General features: G+C 41.6%; 1 protein-coding gene across 1 annotated transcript in view; it reads left to right on the forward strand.

The window, feature by feature from the left end:
• The first annotated feature begins 5,224 nt into the window (after positions 1-5,224).
• Positions 5,225-24,156, forward strand: part of ADARB2 (adenosine deaminase RNA specific B2 (inactive)) — a 369,735-nt gene continuing 350,803 nt past the window's right edge. The window contains exon 1 of the mRNA XM_059915331.1: positions 5,225-5,324. Coding sequence (XP_059771314.1) covers positions 5,225-5,324 — 100 coding nt within the window. The remainder of the gene's footprint in view (positions 5,325-24,156) is intronic.

Genomic DNA, 24,156 nt, shown 5'->3' on the forward strand with positions numbered 1-24,156 from the left:
AAATCAATGCACTGTGTGTTGAAAGACAATAAGCACCTGAAGTGACTTTAGTGTTTCAGGATCCCTTTACAAAGAACTTGGCGTGCTTGTTCTTAATTCGGTGTTCCCAGCAGCTCTGCGGTGTCATTTCCCCTCATTTGACAGAAGAGGCTCAGGAGGGTTAAATGCCTTTTCCAGAAGTAGGCATAGTGCACAGATAAGTAGAATGTGAAGTCTGGTCTGGTGGTAGCAAATTTAGGATCTTTTCTTCTCTTTACCAGTATTTTCCAAGTATCCTTTAAACATTAATACAGAACTCAGGTAAGTTTTAGCTGGAAGATATACTTTGGTAAATTAAAATTTGTGATATTGACCAAGAAAGAAAACTCTGTATGCCAAAATTATTTGACCTAGGAGCTCACATAGAAATAATCAGCAATCAGCAGCACAAGGAACTCGGAAAAAGTATCTTTGCAAATCTGCTCTATACCAGGTTCCTTCCGGAAATTGAAAAGAATGCATTTGGTGTTCTCTCAAACCACAGTCATGCCTGGGAGCGAGAAAAAGAACAAAGGAAATGATAATTCTAGTAGCAACATTGTATAAAGAGCATTCTCACATTCAGAGCTTCTTCTGTGCCCCAACCTCTCCACACCCCTCCCCTTCTTGCCAAGTTGCTTCCACACCTTGGATGAGAATAAGTCACAGCAAGTCATCCCGATGTGTTCTTTCCTAGTACTTGCAGGTCTCATGCCCAGCTTCTTTAATGTGAGTTATTTAAATTGAAGAACAATGGCTGAAGATGAAAGAGTAAGAAAGCCCTCTTATGCTATTTCTCTGTTTGTGAAAAGTAATGATTTAGTGTTGTAGATGAGGATGTTGTGAGTCAGCAAACATAGATCCCTCCAGGGAACACTTTGTCCTGCTATTTTCCACCTGGGGGAAATTGTCTGATGGGGGAGGGGAGATTAACTGAAATTTGGATTCTAAATAAGTCCAGTTTGTTTCTGTGGGAGTTATTTGTTTTTGGAAACCTGTAAGAAACCAAGTTAACAATACTTTCAACTGACTGGAAATGCAGACGTTGTGATGTATTAAGGAGAGAAGTCATACGTTGGTATCAACTACAGATGCTGAGTCCAGGAGTCTAGAGGGGACGCACAGGAAGGGAAAGAGGACTTGCCTTTAGGTGAGAAGGTGCAGTTACTGTGACCCTGTGTCCTGGCGCAGGCCTCAGGTTCCTCTCCTGCAGAAATGGAAAGTCAGATTGTCCATGTGAGTGTGAGATTTCTGATCTGTGTTCTTCCTGGAATACGTTGGAACATTCTAGACATCTTGAGTCTGCCTCTGTCTAGTGATATAACACTGGCCCAGACTCTGCCGCACGCTGAGCCTCCATGACCTCAGGGGGACACTAGGATGATAAGGTCTTCCATGTCCACACCCCAGGTTTGTTCTGAGAAGGAAAGGTAAACGGGGCCCTTGAGAGCCATCAACACACTCACAGGCCCCTGCAGCTGTACTCAGCACCAGTGGATGTCCCAGGGCCACCAGCTCCTCACTCACACCCGTGCACGTCTGTGTCTGGATGCCCATCTAGAAAGAGGTGTCCAGATACAGATGTAAAGATACACGTATAGAGAGAGAGAGCTGAGTTATTTCTGTATTTATGTATTTATAAATCACACACACATATATGCTCACTGAAGCTCAGAATCACTATTTAACATATTTTCAGCTCTCTCCAAGAAGGCTTGCAGAAGTTCACAAAGTTACTGGGTCTCCAACTCTAGCATAAAAATGAGCAGAGAAAAGTGGTAAAAATCACAGTTGGAATGATCCCATTTAGAGCCTCCTTCTAACCTCGGTTAATTTGGGCAAATTTCCTAAATTTTCTGAGCCTCAGCTTCCTCCTGGGTAAAAGGAGGATTTGCGAGAATCTAACCAGACTCAGTATAAACTCAGTAACGTGTCTTGAACTAGCGGCAGATCCGATCTGGGCCGGCTCCATGTCCCCCACATGTGCTTGGACCACAGACCTGGCACGGGGGTCCCCTCACAGCTCTTAGGGCCTAAGGAGGGAGAGACATTTGAGGAACGAACAAAACCGCCACCCAAAATAGCTATGCAATTACAGTCCTGATAAGACCCAGGATGGAAATCCTAGGGTGCTGGGAACAGCCTACGGGGACCCCATCCAGCCTTGACTGAAGCCACACCTTCCTTGGCACAAAGGCAGTGTCGGCATGAGGATACCGCTTCCCTCCAGGCTCTGTCAGCCCTCCCTTCTGTCCTTGTCCAGCTCCCCCCCAACAGATACATGTGGGTCACATGTGACTGTCTGGGCAGCCCCGAGCCTGCTGGGGCCCCCCACTCCCAGCTCTTTGTTCTGGCTCACACGGGCTGAAGACACACACCAGCAACATCTCCTGATAGCCAGTAGGGTGACTTGGGCGCCTGATCCTCTTCCAACTTTTGTGCAGCGTTTGAAGCTGCCAAGCTGTGCTGAAGTGATCTAGAAACAGATAAAAGGCAAAAAGGCTCATGGGAAGACTGTGAGCACTGATCACTTCCTGCCGTCCTGCGTCAAAAAGTGTGTGATCCTGAGCCTCTTGTTCAAAAGCCTTTCCTCCAAGGAGATACAACTTCATTGCTGCTGCTGGGCCGTAGTGTACCCTGCCTTACCTATTATGCATGATCTTATGCAAAATAAATAAAAAACAGAAAATAGCACCTATCTATGCAAAAATGACGTTTGCATAAATTATACCCCCAAAATAACCAAATTGGAGGGAACTTTAAGAAAGGTAAAGATTAGCCAAGATTTTGATCTTGACCAAGTTTCAAATCAGGATTTAAACTAAGTGCTGAAGTCCAGTTTTAGATTTTGCTGCCTTGACCATCCCCCTCCCCAAGGTTGGAAGCTGGATTCTCCGATAACCACATCCACTCTCCAATAAAGGGGATTCAGTACACCAGAGCCTCGTAGGCAGCATCTTTGATGATGGGATGCGAGGGGGCCCTGATCAATGCAGACAGGCTGGAAGGTGCAGCTGTTTGTATTTCTCCCCAAAGCATCTTCCCTTGGCTTCTGAACTCAGGGACTGGTTTTTGGCAAAAGCCTATATAGGGAAACTCTGGGTTAGTACAGGTGTATTGTGGAAGCTCAGAGGTTCCACAGGGGGAGTCCTACAACTGTGTTTCCAGATAACAGTTGATGCTCTCAAATATCTTTTATGCTACAGAGAGTAAGTAGGCAGGCAGTGCACTTTTCCAGCATTCTCTAGAAATTAGCAGCAGCATTGAGCTGTGTTGTCGGTGGAAGGAAACGGCTGAACCTGGCAAATAGAGGGACCCTGGTGTGACTGCATTTATCAGCCTGAAATGAGCCAGACAGTTAAACTCCTAAATGGAAAATACACAAGCCCCTGCTTTCTGAGCCCGACCTGTAATAATGTGCTCATTCTTTCAAAATTATTTATTGGATTGATTTACTAAATAATCATAAAGTGATTAGTATGCACCAGTCACTATTTATACTGATTCTCAAGCACGAATGAACCTGTGAGGCAGCTTTGTGATTACCCCCATTTCACAGATGAGGAAACTGAGGCATAGTTTACATCACTTGCCCAAAGTCAGAGCAGTGGGGTTAGGACTTGAAATCAGATGCCCTCCTCTCTCCCTCTCTTCAGTGAGAACTGAGCCAGGATCCAGCAGCTCACCACATAGCAACATATCCCAACATCCTGATTGCTTCCAGCGTTCCTTAGAGAGAGTATTGTTACCTCATAGAAAATTATCTGGAAATTTCTAGGTCCATAAGGAGCTTGAAAATGGTGTATGTAAAGTAGGAAATAGAAGTATTTGTGTGCCATCGTCACATCATCGTGTTAACGTTAATGACTTTTAGAGTGGATTTTTTCCCAATCCATTACTATTATAATTAATAGCTTATGTGATTTAAATGCAGAATGCAATGACGATGGCTGGATTATTTTCCTTTTTATATTTTACTTTAGATGTTTAAGGTTGCATAAGCATAGTCTTGAAAAAATAGGATAACCCTGAAAAAACTGTTCAAAACTAGTTCAATTTGCAATCTATCTCCTTGTAAATATTACTTTCTTCCGAATGTTACATTTGGCAATAAAACTATTAGATGAACGCCCTTTCTGCCTTTCATTTCATTGTTCCCTAAATAGAGCAACCTACTGAAATCCCTCGCTTTAAAAATCAGACTCAGATCCGAACACCTCCGTCTTTATGCAGTATTTCTCTTGTGCAGAGGTAACAGCCAAGGGATATGAAGGAAGAAACAAAACAAGCAAACAGACAAACATGCAGTTTCTGAAAAATGAATACCCCTAAGAGGCTGTCTCCTGGGGAATTGCAAATCTTAGACCCTTTCTGAGGAAGTGAGAGCTTGGTATTTCTTAGAGAGATATTTCCCCCTTGACACACAAGCATTATAACGGATTAACTAGTTAAAAACTGTTTGGTTGGAGATACAGTCTCTGCATCTTTCTGAGCGCGCAGAGGCGTAATGCCCTGTCCCTTTGGTCTGAGCAGGAAGCCTGGATCCGGGGTAGATTCCTCTGCAAGCTGCCCCTCAGGCTTCTCCCTGAGAAGCTGGCTCGGCCTGCCTGTTCCCTCCCTCCTGTGCAATCTCCTTCCCTCTCCACGGGTCCTGGGCAGCTCCATCGGTCCAAATGGGAGCTGAGTTTGCAAGCTGACAGGGCATGCACAGGGCTGGTGGTGCTGATGTCAGAGCCAGCAGACAGTTGTGATTGGATCTAATTAGACTTTGCAGCAGCAAATAGACAAGCTCCCTGCGTGATTGGCTTCAAAGTGGCTGGTGCCAAACAACTAGCAGAGGTGCCAAAGTAGAACCCTGCGTTTGGAGCCCAGATCAAGAGAGGCTGCCGGGGCAGGAGGAGGGGGAAGAGGAGGAGGGGGGCCTGGGCCGGGCGCACCTTTCCTTCGCGGTCCCTCCGGCCCTAGAGCGCTTTGGTGCTGGAGCTCAGATCGCGGCTCTCAGCCCAGCTGGAAACAAGTGACAGAGAACAATTAGAGAGGAGGGCGGGCGGGAGAGCGCTTGAGTGCTCAGTCCTAAAAAGTGAACCTGCTCCCTGATTTGCAGACGCATTAACCGGCGGCGGCGGCGGCGGCGGGCGACAAGAGCAGGAAAGGTGAAATTGTTTAAGAAGGATTCCTGCCCTGTTCCACTTACCGGGTCCCAGCCATGGCATCGGTCTTGGGGACCAGCAGAGGGTCCGGAGGGCTGAGCAGTCAACTGAAATGCAAGTCCAAGCGGAGGAGGAGGAGGAGGTCCAAGCGGAAAGGTAAGGAGCCGGCTTTCTGCGCTGTCTCCCGCGAACTCTCCGCGCTGCGCCACCTCCTCTTGTCTGTGGGCTTTGCCTGTTTCCAGCAGCTTCACTTCAGGATGCTGGTGGGATGTCGGTCGGTACAAAGCAGAGCGCTCGGCTCTGGAGTTCAGATCCCTTTGTAAATGCCGGGGCTTCCGCAAGCCCAGAGAGGGTGGCGAACCAACGGAGCAGAGGGCTCCGCAAAAGGCAGAGGAGAGGGGCGGAGGACGGGGCTGTTCCTCTGACGGGAGTACGTACGGGGCCTCCCTGGACTCGCACTCCCTGGCCGCTGGCCACCGGCACTGCCTCCGACCCTTGCAGAGGCAACGTTAGCTCGGGGGCCAAAGGAAACCCTCCCTTAAGCCAGCATCCCTAAGAACGAGGGACGGGACCTCGTGCCAGCTTTTCCATCCAAACTGTCTTGGAAGAAGGAGTGAGCAAAACCCGGGACACAGCGTCCCTTCGTTGGCTGGCAGTTTCTATTTAGAGTGGTACCCGTTGTTTTGTAAGCACGGGGACCTGCAGAGAGAACAGGGCTTATCTGGGGGGAATAAGCAGAAATTAATACCTGAAAAGAGAAGCAGGCATTATAGCTTGTCAGAGGTGAGAAAAACTGCAAACCAGAAAAGGAGAAAAAGCAGCCGATGACAGGTTGCTCCTGACACACCGTCGTGTCTGTGCCTGGTTACAGATCTGTTTGGAGAGGAGCCACCTGAAGTTAGTCACTCCCATCAGTAACCCGGGGCTCCCACAGGGGCTGGTGCACAGCCGGCCGCTGCTCCACGGAGGAGGCCAGTCTTGAAATGCCATCCTAGCCGGTGTCCCTTCCACGGGAGGGTGGAAGGAGTCTTACAGGGCTGCCGGCTCTTCCCCAGAGAGGAACTTGTTATCAGCAGCTCCTTATCATGAGTCTGCAGGAGAAAGTTCAGTTCTTATTATTTGAAATGCGTCGTTTTTTTTTTTTTTTTAAGTGACCAGAGAGCCATAAAGAACAGTTGAAAAGACACAACTAAAATGTATGAGATTTTCCGGTTTCTCTGCCGAAGGGTGCAGAGTTAGATGTGGTTGAAGTTGTAAGTCCTCTCCCAAGAGGACTTCTGCCCCATCTTTTCCTAACTGCTCTCAAACAGTCCCCGAGTCCTTCCCGACTTCTTCCAATAATAGAAATTAGCCGGGTGGTTTGAAGACGTAAATGCCAATAGCACACAGTCATTAATTATGATTGTATGTCAGGGTGGCAGGGAGCAAGGCGACAACTTCCCAGGAAGGTTTCAGAGCCTTCGGTGTCAAAGGGGGTGATTTCTGTAATTCTAGTTTAACTCTTGAGCTGCTAAAATGAATACCAGCTATTCACTTTGTTACCTGAAAATTTCACTCTGAAACAGATCTGTTAATGTCTTCCAAAAATAGCGCTAACAGAAAGTGACAAGGATATTGAAAAAAATCACAGAATTTAATAATGAATATAACTTTTAAAAGAGATAAAAAGGAAACGTTGTCTTGTGTACTTAAAGAGTTCGTGTTTTCCAGTATTTTTATTTAGTATATTTAAATATTTAAAATTGAAAAGCATGAAATAATATTTTACAATAAAGCAAAACCTATAGAAAGAAAATATAAGCTGATGAACATTTGTGCCTTTCTCCAAATTCATTTATTGTACCTTTAAATGTCAGTCATGCCAGCTTATAGGGCATTCGATTTTGGAAAGGAAGACAAGAAATCTGAAGGAGGGCTTCATTGGCTATAAACTTAACTATGACAATTCAAAATAAATTTTATATGAAATATTTATATGCTTTGTTTTCAATATACCAAGTCTCTTAATTTTTATAGCCAAAAGCTGAAGTGGGAAAGGGTAATCAGGATGTGTGTGCTAATTCCTGTTATGCATAAATTTATCCGTGGGGTGAAATTTCCTGTGGCATCTGCCGGCAGCTTATCATGGTCTATGAGTCAAATCAAACTGCTAAGTATTCACTTTTTAGGGGAAAGTTAACAGTGTAAGTGTGTGTGGTCAAACGAAAAGAAAACAGCAATGACAGAGCACTTTAAATCTTTATTTGCGTTTTTCTGGAAATAGATCAGTTTGTATATAATTCCCAGTTATTACAGATGCTTTTTTTCCCTCTTCTATCAGGACAATAGTGAATTTAAATTATGTTCTAATATTCATGAATCTTAATAACAGTAATTGAATAGCATAGCCTCAGCTTTTAAGCTTATCTAATAATAAAGCTCTGTATTTGTCACAATTTAAAATCCACACGTGTATGGGTGGCTTTTAAGGAATTTTGGTAAGGCTCTACTTAGTACTAACTAAAGCCACTGATTATGAGCACAAAGAAGGAGTTCTTTTTGTATGTGAATAAATAAATTAAAATAAATGTTCATTTTTTTTGGCCAATGATAAGTGTATTTCCACCTATTCTAATGAACAAGAGTCATTTTGAAGCTGCATCATAACTTTTAGTTTCCTGGAGCTGTCAGCCGAAGTGCTACCGGCTTGCTATAGGTATTCTCTAAAAGTGGCTTTGTTATGATTTCTTTATTATGCTTTTTATTGTCAAAATAATCTATGGGCTCTGAAATAAAAACTCTGTCGCTACAGGATAAGTGTGGAATTGATACCATACTCCCATTATTATTAACTATGATCCAGAGTCTCGGAAATAAAATTTTTTCCTGTAGGAGGTATTTTTTAGTCACCATACCACACAGAAAGTAGTTTATATCATTAAAAGTCCAAAAAAACTAAAAATAAAAATAAAACTTAGTCACAGAATATGACTTTGGGTATTACCTAGCCGAGACCTGCATTTGTCTCTCAGATAAACTTTTAAAAGGATACTGAGCAAACCTCCCCACCCACCAATCCTCCTGTTATTTTATTAGGACCCAGTGCTGTCCATTTCTCTCTGTGTGTTATTTTTTAGTTGGGACTTTATCTTAGAAATTGTTTATGAATGTTTTACATTTTCTGTACAAACAAGAAATGTCAAATTTTGACGTTTTTATGGGAAAAAAACAGGCAGTTAAAATCTGTGAAAAGGACAGGTTTTTTTTTTTTTTACACATGTGGTTAAGGAGTGTTCACCTCCCCTGTGACATGTGAGACCCGTCAGTTTATTCTGCTTCTATTTCATGCAAAGACTTTCAGAAAACCCTGGCAGCTCTTGTAGTTTAGGAGAGTTGACTGCTGCCTGCCCACACAAAATACCCACTTAGCTCATTTCTCTCAGAGAATTCTAGGAGACTGTGCTCTGCTTTACAGTTCTGGGTGAAATTATGTGGGGTGATTGCACACAACCACGTCTGTTATGTGGTTGTATTAGAGAAATGTCTGCCTGTATTACAAAAGAATTGAATGTGTGAATATTGTAAAAGGTATATATTTTAACCCTAAATAATAAAGGCAAAGGTTGAAGGTTTCTTAAATTAGTATCAGCTCAAGCAGGTAGCACAAGAGGCAGCATCACCAAAACAGTGTAGTATATAAAGATAAGTCACTTAAATTTTTATCAGTTAACCTCTGGACCATTGGATACCTCCAGGGTAATATGCCTGAGGAATTTCATAGGTGTATTTTTAATTATTAAAATAGTATATGTATTCTCTTTTGTTTCTCTTGATCTTTCTTTGGTGAGAGTAGTTTTCCAAAAAGAAGCTGTGTATTGGCATGAAATGAATTTTGTAAATAAAATGTTTTTAACATTTGACCCATGAGTATATACAATGTATAAAATGACTGAAATCTCTGGGAATAAAAAAAGATTGCTCTTTCAATACAAACATATTAGGAAATGGATTGGGAACCGATACAAATTCAGTTGGTTCCAGGAGGTAAACAGGAAGACAGGGTTTTAAGTGAAGTGCCTCAATCATTAAAACAGAGAAAGGGAGCGAACTTTGGAGAACTGTTTTAAATGCTGTAGAAACAATCATTTGGTAACTCGGTCCCCTTGAATTCAGCATCAACACACCACCTGTCTTTTTGAGGCATTTGACGGCAAACTAAGTTAATGCTTGAATCTCACGTATTGTTCCAGGGGGATAAGTTACACAGAGTTTTAGAAAACTGAGGGTGAATTTTGGAAGCTAACACACGGGTAAAGCTCTGCAGAAGTAAGCTGATGAATCACGAGGAGGTAGGAGTGGCCGGTTGCTGAACGTGGGGAAATGCAGATAAAAAGTTGGCAAAAGGAACAGGATAAGTAGAGCATATGGACTGCAGACACAGGCTTGTTGTGAAATGGAATTCCGTGCAAAGCTAATGAAATAGAAAGATGGGCCAAGGATGAAGGTGGGAGGCCTGCGGCTGTCAGCCCCCGCAGCGGCAGAGTAGCCGGCGGGGCTCATCCTGGCTGCTGGGGACTTACTGCTGCATCACAGCCGAGCATCCGTGCTTGCCGCTTACCTCGCTCGCCCACAGCTCCAGAGGAAGGGCTGGATTTAGTGATAAAATTAAATTGATGAAACTGTTCGCCATCCTCTAATTATGTGAGGGCTTTTTCTTCCTTTTTCTTTTTAAAATTTGTATTAGTAACTCTGGCTTCTAGTGACCCGTGTAATAGCAGTAATTTGAGATTGCTTCAAGGGCATTAGATATGATGAGTGAACTTGAACTTAGAATAAAAATATGAGATTCATGTATCCATAGCTAAATAGTGGTGATTCGGTTACTGCAGAAGTGCTGTCCCAGAAGAACATTATGTAAGGAAATGCAGAATAAGGAAATTGCATTTTTCTTTTCTTGAGGCATGGAGAGACAACTTATGCTTTGAAAGCATTCAATGTTCAATTTAAAAACCATAGGTGCTTGTAGTTGTGTGTGTATACATATATACATATATACACAGTGAAGACAGCGGAAACATTTGAGCATTTTTTATGTCTGCCTGCTTCTTTTTCTAAAATGCTAAAAATGAAAGCATTGTTTTTGTAATATGGACAGTTTTGAACAACTCATAAACCCAAAAATAATTATACTACTCTGCTCTTCATCATTTAAAAATATTATCTCTAAATGCTGCATTGGTAAATGGAGCTCTTAATTACTAGCAAACAAGATTTCTAAAAGGATAAATTTTCACATGATAAGCAAGATTTTAAAAGCACTTATTTTAGCTATTACTAAACTGAATAAAGAAAACAAGGTGAATGTTAAGTGAAATATGAAAAGCACGATGTGCTTCACAAAATAGTCAAACTATTGAGTGTTAGCATATCCATGAGCTTATACATCACGAGAAAAAGCCACACAGCCATGTACTGCCTGAGCGCAGCAAAGACCTGTTTCATGTTGTCGAGTCTCTGTAAATAGTGAAGCCAAAACCCGTCTTTTCAGTTAAATGGTTCTCCTGCACTGAAATACAGAAATACATGCTGTGAAATACTGGATTATGCAAAGATAATTGTTTATTCCTCGCTATTAATATATTATAATTCCCTTAAGAATGTATCACTATCAAAGAAAGGGACATTACTTTCAGAAAGAGGGGGAAACGCCTGCTTAATTCTTGATCCACATGTGAATCTGATACCCTCCTGTGGGACTCCCAGAAACAGAACGGGAGGGCACACTGAGAAATTTAAAACCTAGACTCTTGTACTTGCATATGTGACTGCCTTGGTTCCAAACATCCCTCTTGGGTGATTAAAATTTTATTTCCCTGTTTATTTTATTTAAAAGGAATGGGGGACGGGGGCTATAGCCTCTGACTTCCTGATGTTTAAGCAACATCACAGCAAATGTAGCTCTGAGAGCCCTAAACCTCCATCCACAGATTTGTGAGTGAATCCATTTTCCCAGGAACCATATCCAAGAAATGGCAACCTAGAAGTGGAAATGTTTGCTTTTTAAGATATCAGTAATTTTCCCCAAAATAAACTTGGCCACTTGCAAAGACAGCTGATTTTTTTCTGAAGAATGATAACTATTTGAAAATAAAGAGTTAATCTGAGTGCCTGAGTTCCCTCCATACACTGTGGACATTTAGTCATCTTTTATTATAGTTACAGGTATTAACTATGAAGAGTAGCAAAATAATTTCATTTTATTATTTCATGGATGGGGAATGAATACAACTAGTATTTGGTTTCTGGTAAGAAAGCAGCTAGTAAGTGTCCCTTTGTGTCATAAAACACACACACACAAATTCACTATCATCTGTTTTAAATTATGAAAATTATCAAGTTAATGTTAAAAATTTTTTTAATCTCAAAAAATAGCAAGCAGGTAATATAAATTTTATATTCATACTAAAGAGGGCATTTTATGCTTGATTAGGAAATAGTGTCCAATAAATGGGACACTTATAACGATAAAGAGTAGCATTTAAGATGGAAGCGACATTATCAGGTGACTTTTAGATTTTAAGACCATTTTTTTTGAATCCCTAAGAGATGAAATTTTAAAAGCTTTTTTTAAGCTGTGTTCACGTAAAATCACAGGACTGGAGGTGGCTTCACGTGGCTGCTTTGATGCAGAGAAGGCAGACAGATCAGTCCTGCTTGTATACCTACTAACACAGCCCCAACGTGAATAGTCACAGGGGCTGCCCTGCAGCTAAAATGTTCCAGCTCATGTCCACACCGGCTACCATCAAAACCTCCCACGACTGGAGAGAGAAGCTGGGGTGTAGACAAAAGGTAGAATAAGACAGTTATCATTTCCAGTGTAATTACCTGTTCACTTTAGCTAAAATCTGGTTACATCCATTCCACCAAGCGCTTTTATAACGGTGCCCACAGAGAACTTTCTCACAAAAGAGATCGAGGCTTCTTTCTGCTGCTGTTTCACCATTTGAATGATAAATACAGCTAATATTGCTCAGAATATATTAGCCAACCTTCCTTTCTGGACTCTCTACTATATAGAGGTGACTCTTACATCCAAATGTTAGCTCAGGGCTGCCAGGTGATCGCACATAATAGAAAGTGTTCCTTTAAATACTTCAACTAGGGTGTGCTTTGGAGACTTTTACAGATTTAATTAATCTTTGCCGCTCCATTTATTTGAGATGAAATCTCTAATTCTTGTTTCCTACCACCGATAGACAGAAGATCTGCCTCATCATTGTATAATGTCTTAGGTGATTTCTCAAATATGGCATGAAAATAGGACAGAGGGGGACCCAGTTCTCTGAAACTGGAGCCCAAGTCAAATCCTTTCTCTGTTAAAATCAGACAAAAAGTGGGGCGGTTCTGTTTCTCAGAAGCAGGACTTTGGAATCATGATAAAGTAGCTCACAGCGTACACCTAGGACACCAATACTTGATTTAAAAACTATTTTATCTAAGTCCATCAGGAGTACACAGATGTCCTCTCTTAAAAATTAACGCAATATTTCCTAAAAGTTTAATTGCTTTTGGAAAAGTCCAATTTAATAAACGTGACAGAAACGTCAGAAAAATAGATTTTGACCTCCTCTACCCCCAAGTCTGGCTGCGCTCACTCATCCCTGTCTGGAACAGATGCTCCTCCTGCATTTGGCTTATGGCTGTGGAATCTATGTGTCCTTAAAGGAAACATGCTCTCTTTCTAGTACACTGTGCTCGGACTGAAACATAAAGGTGCACAAGCTCAGAGACTGCCAGTCATGTACAATTTTAAAAGATTTTCTTATGAATTTGGATGTTGAGCAAAACAATATTGCCTTTTACTATTCCTTAGGTGAATAAAATCATGGAAGGCCTACTTTAACCACAGATATAAAGATATTTTATTTGTGTTTTAACTCTAAATATTCACACTGTGGATGAAAGTTTGTAAAGGACCATCCGGATTCTAACAGAATTCTAACAGAAAGTGACTTTTTAATTCAAAACATATGGTTCAAGGAGAAATTTTTTTAATTCAAATGAGTCCATGCTGCTAATTTTCTTTCTAAAGAAGAAGTGAATTTGAAATAAAAATCATTGCTTTGTCCCTAGGTTAAATAATAGCTTTAAAAATACTCTAAGACAGTAGGACAGGGAATATAGTAACTTTGACAGCCCTTGAACGATACTGAACTGAGAGCAAATACTGTCCGCCTGACAGTGGCTTTGGTGGCAGCATGTGTGTCACTGCACCAGCCCTTCTCAGAGTTGCAGGGGGGTCTATTCAGGGCTGGTTGAAATCCAGGGAGATATTTTCTTCTTAAGCATTTAGTATGATAAGTTTATTCATTTTAGACCTAAAAAATGTGGAGTTCATGTCATTTTATTGTTATCACTTGAGAAACAAGTATTTTTTAGTGAAGTTAAATTTATTTGGGACTTTTGTATATAGATAATGAATAGAGTTCAAGTTATTAAAAATTGCACTTTCTGTAGACTGTTAATATATATGTATAATATATACAGATGACAGACTCAAAATTTAAAATACATATAAGCATTTATTGAAATAATGATTTCATTATTTTGAAATATTGAATAATATTGAAATATTAAAAGATTCTCCATCAGCTGTCTGGAACAGCAGAAGTCTAATACTCATTTTTAGAAGAACATTTTAAAAATTAAGTATAGAAAAAATCCTGAGAGCATGAACTCCTTGAGAAATAGTGAAAAAATGAACTTGGTTGATGATCATGCTTTTTAGTGTTGAGAAAAACATCATTTTTTAAATTTTAAAATTTCATAAAGATGTGAAATAAATCTTTTTTGTCTTTTCCTCTAATAAGACTTAATCTATCCCCTTACATCATAAAATGAGAGAAACAGAAACCATGGTGGTATGAAGGGATTTGAACAGAAGGAGAGGGGACAGGAGAGAGAGAATAACTTACAGATCTCTTTCTTCCTGTGCTCTAATCAGAGTTCATCTTCCTGCATATTTTCTGTATCTTCCAAAACAGAGAGGGCTCTTGATTGAAAAGTAGGGGACGTGAGATCCAGTTCTGCTCTGTTTGCAGTTTGCCTTAAACATTGCATATGTATTCAAACAAGGGCTGTATTGGACCTGTGTGAGTACCTTTTATTCATTTGCAATTGTGTCTCCTCGGGTGCTTACTCTGGACTGGGCAAAGAACTAGGAACTAAAAAGACGCAAGAAAAAAAGTCGACAGGGTCCTCCTTCTCTCTGAGCTTGTATTGGATTTGGGGATATAGACACACAAATGTAAAATCAGGGAACAAAAACAGACCACCAGGACCCCAACATAGTATTAGGTCCTACGGGAATTTTTTTTAATACCCAATACTAGCATATATTTTACAAAATTGAATTTCTATTGTATTTCTTTTATCATTGCAGGTGAAACCTCCTGTATAAAAACTAAATCATTAAAATATAAACTCCTGTAGGTTTAAGCCTTTTTATCCCCTCCGCAGTGTCAAAACATAATAGCTGCTCAATTAAAATTCACTGAGAAAGTTGATTTCATTTTTGAAATGAGTTGTTTAAAGAAATAATCAGAATGTAGTAAAAGGGAAGCTTTTCTAAGGAGATTGGGTACAGATCTCATGAGCTGCTACAGTTTACAGCAGGGAACAAACAACATGAGGGGTGTGGATGGGATGATATTCATGTTACCTTGGGGGTGATGACCGCTAGGGAAAGATGTGGCTTCTCCCGTTCTTGTTTTGTGGAATTGTCTGCAGGTTTGATTAGCGGGCGTTTGTCTGTGTGCGTGGTGATTTCTCAAGGGGCCAGATGTACTCGGTGTGGTCCCAGAAATTAGCACACAGGCTCTCTCATTGTACACCATCAATAAATGGTTGTTGCAGAGTCAATTTATAAAGGGCACTGACTGACTTATTTTTAAGCCATTGCTAGGGAAATTTGAATGTATTCATTCAACAAACATTTATGGGGCATCTTTATGTGTCAGCCATCGTGCTAAATGGCAGGGATTAAGCAGTCACAGAAGCTCTGGAAAATGTTCTGAAAGAGCCAGACGGCACATCTCAACACGGCCCTGGCTTCTCCATAGTCCATGCTGAAGAGATAGTGCACAGTCCCCCCACCGGAAGCTGGGGAGGCACATTCTGCCATTTGCCAAACCAGCCCCGCCGATGATCGTCACGCTCGTGGGTGTTTGTGTGGATGGGGTGAGGTGCAACCCTCAGACCCAGACAAATTCCCAAGGTGCTTCTCAGTGAGACTGGTGCCCCCCCCACCCTTGACCCTGAGGAGTTCTTCTCCGCCTCTCTGTCCTCTGCCTGCAGCTTGGGCACAGAGGCACACCCCCTCCTGCCTCGTGGGTGCACACGCGTCCTTGAATCGATCCTACCTGCAACCAGCGCCCGGACTCCCCCTTCGAGACAGGACCAGGCACCACCCCAAACTCAGCCACCATCCTGCTTCTCATTTCACAAAATTCCACTCTGTCCTCATGGTTGAGGGTAAACATTGTGTGCATCTGTATAGTTCAGAAGTCTAGAACCAAGCCTGAGAAAGTGAGTAAACCAGGCGTCTAACTTGTGGGATGGTTGGCATCTCTCTGCCTGGAGGTGATGCAAAGTAGGTACAGGGCTCATCCCAGCAGCCACAGGAGGCGTTCCCACCATGTCCACTCAATACTGTGGACACAGGATATGTTGTGGAAAAGATGAGCCATTGATCCTGTCCCTTGTTTTTGTGTAGATAGCATGTTTCTTGGTCTTTCTTATCTCTTACCTATTAGATGACCTTGGAATGATCTCTCTCTCTCTCTATTTCACATACATTAATTAAGCAGGTGACGTGTGTATAGCACTAGGAGATAAAATTCTTTAGTGCATGACTTACGTGGTCTGCTCACTTTGGCTACAGGGATGCTGGCTGCACGAGTTAGGACTTGATATTTATCTATAACGATACTTAGGAAAGTCTCCAAACTTGAACATCAGGGAAACAATAAAAAATGCAAGTTGATAAAATTGAAACCATACAATGGATTGAATGCTACATCCCGTTTGTATATATTTGTAATAAAATAAATAGGAACTTGGTGTGAGACACTCCCGGTGTGACATCACTGGACTCCCTGGTCCAGGAGTGGGGGATGTTGAGTTTACCCACATCCCAGGCAAAGTGTATGAACTAAACATTCATGAGCCTGGATGTGTCTATTTTACAGAAAGTTAGCCTCACCCAAAAAGTTAACAAAACACAAGGGAGGACAAGTCCTGAAAGATTCATGTAGTTGATACTCTGCTCTTGAGTTTTCAACAAGATTGTCTTGATTAGTCACTTGTAAATTAGCTCTGCTGAAGCCATTCAACCGACTGTCCATTTGGCCCATAGACAATAAGAACTAAAAATTAGTCACTAATATTTATTGCGCACTTAACACTGTTCTACTCCAGAAATTTCTCTCTGCTGCACCATTTCCTTATCTATAAAGTAGGAACAGTATTTGAACCATAAGATTGTGAGATATATAAATATATATTTCACATACATTCACGTACATATATGTGTGCATATATATACACAGTCATTCAGTGATTAGCAAAACATCCTCATATTTAGGTGACCTATAAATGAACCTTTAAGATAAAATGTAGAATAGAGGAGGTTTTTGTACTTATTAGTCTAAGTTAACCATACAAAAAAGTCTACATAGAGAGTATATTAGTCAGCTAGGGCTGCTGTAACCAACAGCACAACAGAAATTTATTCTCTCCCAGTGCTAGAGTCTGGAGATGGAGGTCAGGGTGTCATCAGGGCTGGATTGTCCTGAGGCCTGCCTCGCGCTGTGTCCGCACATGGTCTCCCTCTGTGTGTGTCTGTGTCCTCATCTCCTCTTCTTATCAGGACATCAGTCATATGGGATTAGGACCCACTCCAATGACCTCATTTTACTGTATCACCTTGTTAAAGACCCGTCTCCAAACAGTCACATTCTGAGTCCTGGGGATTGGGGGCTTCAACGTGTGAATGTGTGGGGGACAGAACTCAGCCCGTAACAGCAGAAAGCACTGTTCTTTTTACATTTAGAGACATTTCCTGAAACTAAAGCACACTGTTGGCTTATCAGTGCCCTCTTTCCAGAAACATTACCTCCACCTCAGTAAGGGCCAGAAAATTCATGTTCCATTTTCATCACCATGATATCTCTAGTATATAAACCATAAAATCTCTAGTGGCTGAGAAATGCTTGTAGAATGGGACTAACGTTAGACTTGATTAAATAATGGCCATAATATTTTTTCTTGATTATTTTGTCATGAGTGTTGCCATCTGATCTGATGATGTAAACCTACGTGGATTTTATTTTATTCGGCCTCTTGTGTCGTCCTTTCCTGCCCCGTGAAGATTCCCATTTCTACTTAAAGGTAGCGTGAACCGTGATGTTCTGAGGAGGGTTCTCTTCCACAGGGTAAGTGGTGGGAGGATCACACAGACGCGCGCGCACACACACCCCCCACGGGGGGCTCTTTCTCCTGCTTGACTAGAATCGTCCTATGCCTTTCTTACTGAGAGGTTAACTAAAAATCCTCTTATTTCTGGATGAGGGGAGTGAGACTCCGAGACAAGTGGCTACTGCCGAGAGCTGGGTCGTGAGAGAACCTGAATTGGATCCTGTGGTTTTCAATCAGATGCTCTTGGTGAGGACCTGCCGTCCTGCTGTGGAGTTGAGCATGCAGGTCCCTGGAAGGAGGGGACTTGTAGGGTGAGGTGACGTGGTTTCTGGGAAAGAGGGGCTCATTGCCACTTGGGGACCCCTGAGCAAACATCTCGGAGAACGTCACCAGTGCCCGTGAGTGCCGCGGCACGGAGCGTGACGTGGAGCATGACGTGAGGCACTTGTGGGGTCTGTGCTTCCCGTTTTTACAAAGATGCTGAAGAGCATGAAGCCAGCTCATGATACCGTCGTGTGTGTGAGTGTGTGTGTAAGAACATGTGTTTGTGGGCATGTATTTGCATATATGTAAATACATATATAGAGAGAAATATTTATACACAACTGTACTTTTATTTGCTTAAATAGCCTCAGCAACACAATTATCTGATTTGAAGGTTAAAGAAACCCTTAGAGATGGTTCAACCAACTCAGACATTTTTCATTTTTATCTTCATTTTTCAGATATCTAAATAATACACATTTGCTCCACAATAAATATTAATTGTTGCACAAGGTAAAAATATTCAACAACTACAATGAATTAATATTAGAGGTGAGGAAATTTTAAATTCTATTTTTAAAAATCAAATACAAAAATAGAAGGCCCGAGTGCCGTACATACACAACACCTGCATACACAACCACTGCCTACACAACACCTGCATACACAACCACTGCCTACAGAAAACCTGCCTACACAACATCTGCATACACACCTGTATACACATCTGCCTACACACTACCTGCATACACAACCTCTGCATACACAACACACACAAAAAAAGTGTATCTAGATGAGCACACAGTTTATAGTGATACTCAAATTAGTTAATATTTTGCAGTGAAAATGAAGCCTATTCTTCACTCAATGTAACCCTGGAACTAAATCTGAATGCTCTAAAATGTTCTCATCATACTTAAATACCCTTTTTGTTTACTGTGCACCTGGATTTAAAAGGAGAACGTCCTGAACTACCTTGTGTGTGTCTGTGCTTGCGCACAGGATATTTTTCATAAACTTTCATGCATAAAGGATACATTTAATGTTCCCATTTCCTGGATTAAACAGCTCAGAGTGTGTGCTGTCTGTACAAAGTCAAAATCAGTTTGAAGCCACAGGTAAACATATAGGTTCTGTTTCAAATTCACGGAGTAAATGGATGAAAAGTGGATTACAAAACAAATTTGGGTAGAGAATAGTCAAATGGGACATCTGAACTCAGCATATGACTACTGATCCTGGAAGTATCAACTTTGAAACAAAGCAGTTAAATAACAGCGACCCTCATAAGTAAACAGACTGTTCCCACAGTGTAACAAAGGAATATTAGCATTAAGGGAATATATGCAACTCCACTGACACAAATGGACTGAAATTGCTCTTCCCATCTGTTCAATGTCTTATTTATAAAATCATTTTACATAAACACACACAGGTAGATTTCTGGGCTTGTAAAATTTCTTTGTAAACAAACCACCAGTTCTTGGTGACATTGTGTTTATAACTGGAGAATGAATCTGGATCCCTTACCTTCAGCAGTGAGAATGAGAGGCTGCCTCGTGCCACTGACCTTGAGAGGAGAGTGACCTGAGTGGATTTCTTTAGACCCCTCCCCGATCATTTTGTGGAACTGACGGAGGCTCCAGACCCCGAGCTGGGTCAAGGGAGGAGCTGAGTGAGGGTGGATAAAAGTACAGGCTGTGTCCAATGGAAGGACCTCTGAGCCCCTGGCCCAGAGCAGGTCTGACACGGATGCAGCATTTCAACAGCATCATACATGGGACTCAGGTTACGTGTGGCAGGCAGTGTATGCGGCTTAAACAGGCTTCTGTGAACTTCCCTGCTGATGTACCAACCATGCATAAAATTCCCTGTTTGCAAAAATATCTTCCAACTCCCAACTGACTTACAATAGAAGTTGTCCCTAATCTGAGTGTCTCCACGTGTGTGCATGTGTGTGTGTGTGAGAGACAGGGTGGGTGCAGTGGTGTGCCTTTGCACACCATGTCACAGATATGGAAAAAGAAAAACCAGGTCACTTAGTATAAGTAGAATCTTTACAGATAAAAAAATGCATGGGCAGATTTAGAAAGTACTCTGATAATGAGCTTATATTTTCAAAGTTTATTTTCAATACTTGTTCTTTCCTAATTCTTTTACATCAACATTAACATTTGTTGGTCTTAAAACACACAGTAAACTTTAGCCTCTTGCAGTATTTTGATTCCTTTTCTTCTCTTGGTTGCCTTATTTTTTTAAGTGACTTTGCCTTTTTACGCAAGTTGAATGATAATGAATCAGTTACCCTGTACTGGTCAGTCTTGAAGCTGAGGCCCCTCTGAGCTGAAGAAGGTAGAAAACTTGAGCTTGAAATTTAGGTTTGTTCATTAACATCTTCCTGCATTTCATTCATATGAGTGCTGATTTTTCTTCCAGTTATGTTCATTGTTTTCCTTATCAAGTTTCACAAAGATACTACGCTTTTGGAATCACTTTCACTAAATCAATGGGAAGATCAAATGGATAATGTTCAATGTAGACTCGTTTAAGGAAAATAATGGATGCCTTAAACTTTCTGATAACCTTGCAAATGGAAGCATCCGCGGTGAGCAAGTGTTGCCAAGAGACCAGGCACACGTAAGCCAAAAAAGAGCAATCTATAAACTGTTCATCACTCCTCTTCTTTTCATTGCTGTGTTAGCTGCTCTCAAAATGTGTTTTCAGTGGACTGTCAAGCCTTCACCAACTGTTTCTTAAGGAGGGCACTTGTGTGCCCAGGTGTGCCCAGGTGTTGCCTGTGTACACCTGAGTGTAGGACTGACTAGACATGGTTCCCTGTTTCACTCTTGTAAGCATCCCGACTTAAGACGGCTAACCACGCAATCACATGCCCCGTAACTTATGAAACAATGCTAAGTGTTATTATTATCCCACTGATACTCAAAGACCCCCTCAAGACATCCTTCCCTCCTTTGTTACATTTTCCTGAGCTATATATCACCATACATTTGTGGGTGTAATGTTCCTGCTTTATATTTGTCTAATTCTCACTAAACTACAGTGTTTCTCGCACATCACCCTGAGTCTGCATCCATGTCAGGAGACTGGAACCATTTCTAAGCAGGACTTCAGAGCCGGGGTGCAAGCAGAGAGCCAGTGCAGTGAGCCAAAGTCCCTGGTGGAGGAGAGGAGCGCAAGGCGGGGGGACCACATCCATGACACCCGCGGTCAGGCGGGTCCACTGCTGGATGCTCAGCTGCCCCTGGTCCGAGAGCTGCCCCTTGTCATACCCCTCGGCAGCCTGACTCAAGGGGCTCCAGTGGCTGGACATCAGGCCCCCACATGTACATGCTGTTGTGGTTTCTGCCCCAAAATCACTGAGAAATGAGACAAATCTTAAATGCAAATGAGAAGAGCTTGGAGATTTTCCAAATAAAAAACCAAAAACAAAACGAATGCAGAAAAGCACACCAAACCCAGGTGGAGGCACAGGAAATGTTGCTGTGTAACACCTGTGTAGTGAGGCTATAAGTAAAGGGTATGAACAGAATCGAAGGAACGTGTTTGACAAAACACACACAGTAGGGAATTTTAGGTGTGCTCTCAATTCCGTATGTCCCAGTGTGAGTTTAAAAGACTTGGGTATAGCTTACTGTTATCCAAGGCACACGTGAACTTTGAGGTTATTTTCTAGACTTTAAAAAGTGATTATCATTTTATTATAATATTCTCTACATTTAGATCCTTGACATCCATAAGAGATATATACTCAGAGATTTGTGAATCTTAAGTCTGCCAAAGCAGGTCCTTTCTCCCATGACGCAAAGTAAAATCTCCAAGTGAAGTTCCTTACAACGTGTGAGATGTGTTTTTTTTTTTTAAGTTTGGGATATTTTGATTTATATAAATGTAGCAGGTTGGTTTGCTGTGAGACTTCTCAGAGTCCACTGCATTTTGAGAACATCCCAGGCAAGGAGAAGCATACAGTGTTTTCTAAACTTATTTCAACCTTGAAAACTTTGGGGGACAAAACATTAATATCTCACCTAACACCAGCACTCAGTGGGATAAAGCTTAGGGAATGCCCAGATGACTGAACATTACTGAACGTTTCACAGGCACCTTCACAATGGACTCCGCCACTAAGTAATCTGTGTAACGATTTTGAATTTATCTAAAATTTCTATTTTCTTCCTAAGAGCCATACATTTCACGCCTTTATTACTGTCACCAGCCATATTGGACGTATGCTGACCAGATTTAGTGTTCTTGTCTGTACTCCAGCGGGATCTAAGTCGCCTTCCTGGCAGGGAAGCCTGCCTATTTCTGGGACCCTGGCAACAGGACTAGCCTGTGTGCTGGGATGTGACACAGCTCCCAGAACCATGGATCTGCGGCGGCTTCTGCAAAGCAGAATTGGCAGCTGGCCTCCTTGGTGGCCATGTGACTGTCCAGGAAGGTGCCCAGAGCTTGGTCCAGCAGCTGGAGGAGGAGGGAGGGCAGTGGTGAGGGGGGCCTCGACCCAATGTCCAGCCTCCCAGTTCTGAGCCTTCCTGAGCAGTGCCTGGCTTTCTCAGCCCCTGGCCCCGTCCGTTCACTTGTAATAAAGGCTCTTTTTTCTTAAAACTAATGGATTTAGTTTCAACAGCTTATAAATAAGTACTAGCACATTATTTTCTTTTCAGGACCTTTTTAGAATAATAGAGCAAAGCAAAAATGGAACCCACACTGATGAGAAGTGGCTGTTAAGTCATTGGCCGGGTCGCCTCCAGCTCAGTTGTTTTACTCCTGGTCAGCATTCTTTAGGAGACGATTGAATTTCAACATCGTGATACTTGCATGTTCCTACATTTCCTAGAACTTCGGGGTCAATTTTCACCCACAATTTAAAAAGAATTCCATTATTACATTTACTATGAAATAACCTTGAATGTTTCTCAACCAAGTAATCAAAATCTATTATTCATACAGTAAAAGACACTAAAGTGTATTTAGTGGCTTTAATTTTATTCTTAAACCCTACTTACTTTCAAAAAGAATATTACACAGTCACCATAAAACACAGAGGTACAGTGGACCTTTGCAGATAAAAATATACTTTCAGATTGAAAAGAACAGTCTTGGGAGACAGTATGACTACTTCAACTGAGCATGAGATAAAGTGCTGAGCTTCCTGGTAGCCAAGGCAAAAAGGGAAACAAAGAGTTAGAGACTTCTTTTCTAACAGAAGCAATCAGCTCAGGATGACAAACCACACGAAGAAAAAAATTAGGTTATTTGACTTGGGAAAAAATGAGAGAAGATATAACATGAAAGTTTCAATGAAGCATCTGGTTTTTAAGTAGCTGATTCCGATGGACTGTCCAGGCAGAGCCAGCTCTAAACATGCACCCAGCATCACTTCATAGGTTTCATGCTGATAGGGTTGTGTCAGGACCAGAAAAGCAAGAGAGTAAGTACCCAATTGAATAAAATCCAACTCAAGTTATTTAAATAAAAAACGTAAAAAGTGGGTTAGGACTCAGACCTAGCTTTTGCATGTAAAGCTGAATTTTGAGGATCCCATTTTACATTCTGAACGGGATGCCCACCCAATAAGCCAGCAATGAGAATCAAAGGCCCAGCAGACTACAAATGCTCATTAGGTGAATTATCTTACTTTTGGTTTTTAAAATGAAACAAAATTAGCAATTTGCCTTTAAAAAATTGTACCTCAATTCTGTTTGCTCCTCATGCCCATTTCTAGATTGAGGGGCTCACACCTTGCTTATGGAGGTGCTTCATGGTGTCGATCATAAACTCAGCCTGAATTGTGTGACCCCCTCCTCCCAGAGCAAAAGTGACCTGGACCCTGACCTTTGATGCTCTCAAATTCTGGCCTCCAATTGTATATAGAAACTGCTTAAATTTTCATTTTTTTAAAAACTACCGTGATAGCCCAAGAAGAACTTTCCTTCTCTGAAATTTCCAACACACATACTGCTTAGCCATGTCATGTAGTTTTTTAAAGCAGTGGAATATTTTTACATTGAAATCATGTGGATCTCCTTACGCAAAAGAAAGTGCTCAGGTCTGTAAACCCTTAGACGTCTAGGAAACACATTTTGTAAACCACTGGTTGACCAAGCTTTGGACCCTGATGCAACTTGTAAAGTAGTTACCTTTCATAGTGTGTTCCCGTGCTGCATCCCCCAGCTAAGCTGTCTCTATTTTCTTATGGAAGCAAGTAAATGTAATATGATGATGGCCAGCTTGAAAATGACAA

This window comes from Balaenoptera ricei, chromosome 2, assembly GCF_028023285.1.
Source record: "Balaenoptera ricei isolate mBalRic1 chromosome 2, mBalRic1.hap2, whole genome shotgun sequence".
NCBI lineage: Eukaryota > Metazoa > Chordata > Mammalia > Artiodactyla > Balaenopteridae > Balaenoptera > Balaenoptera ricei.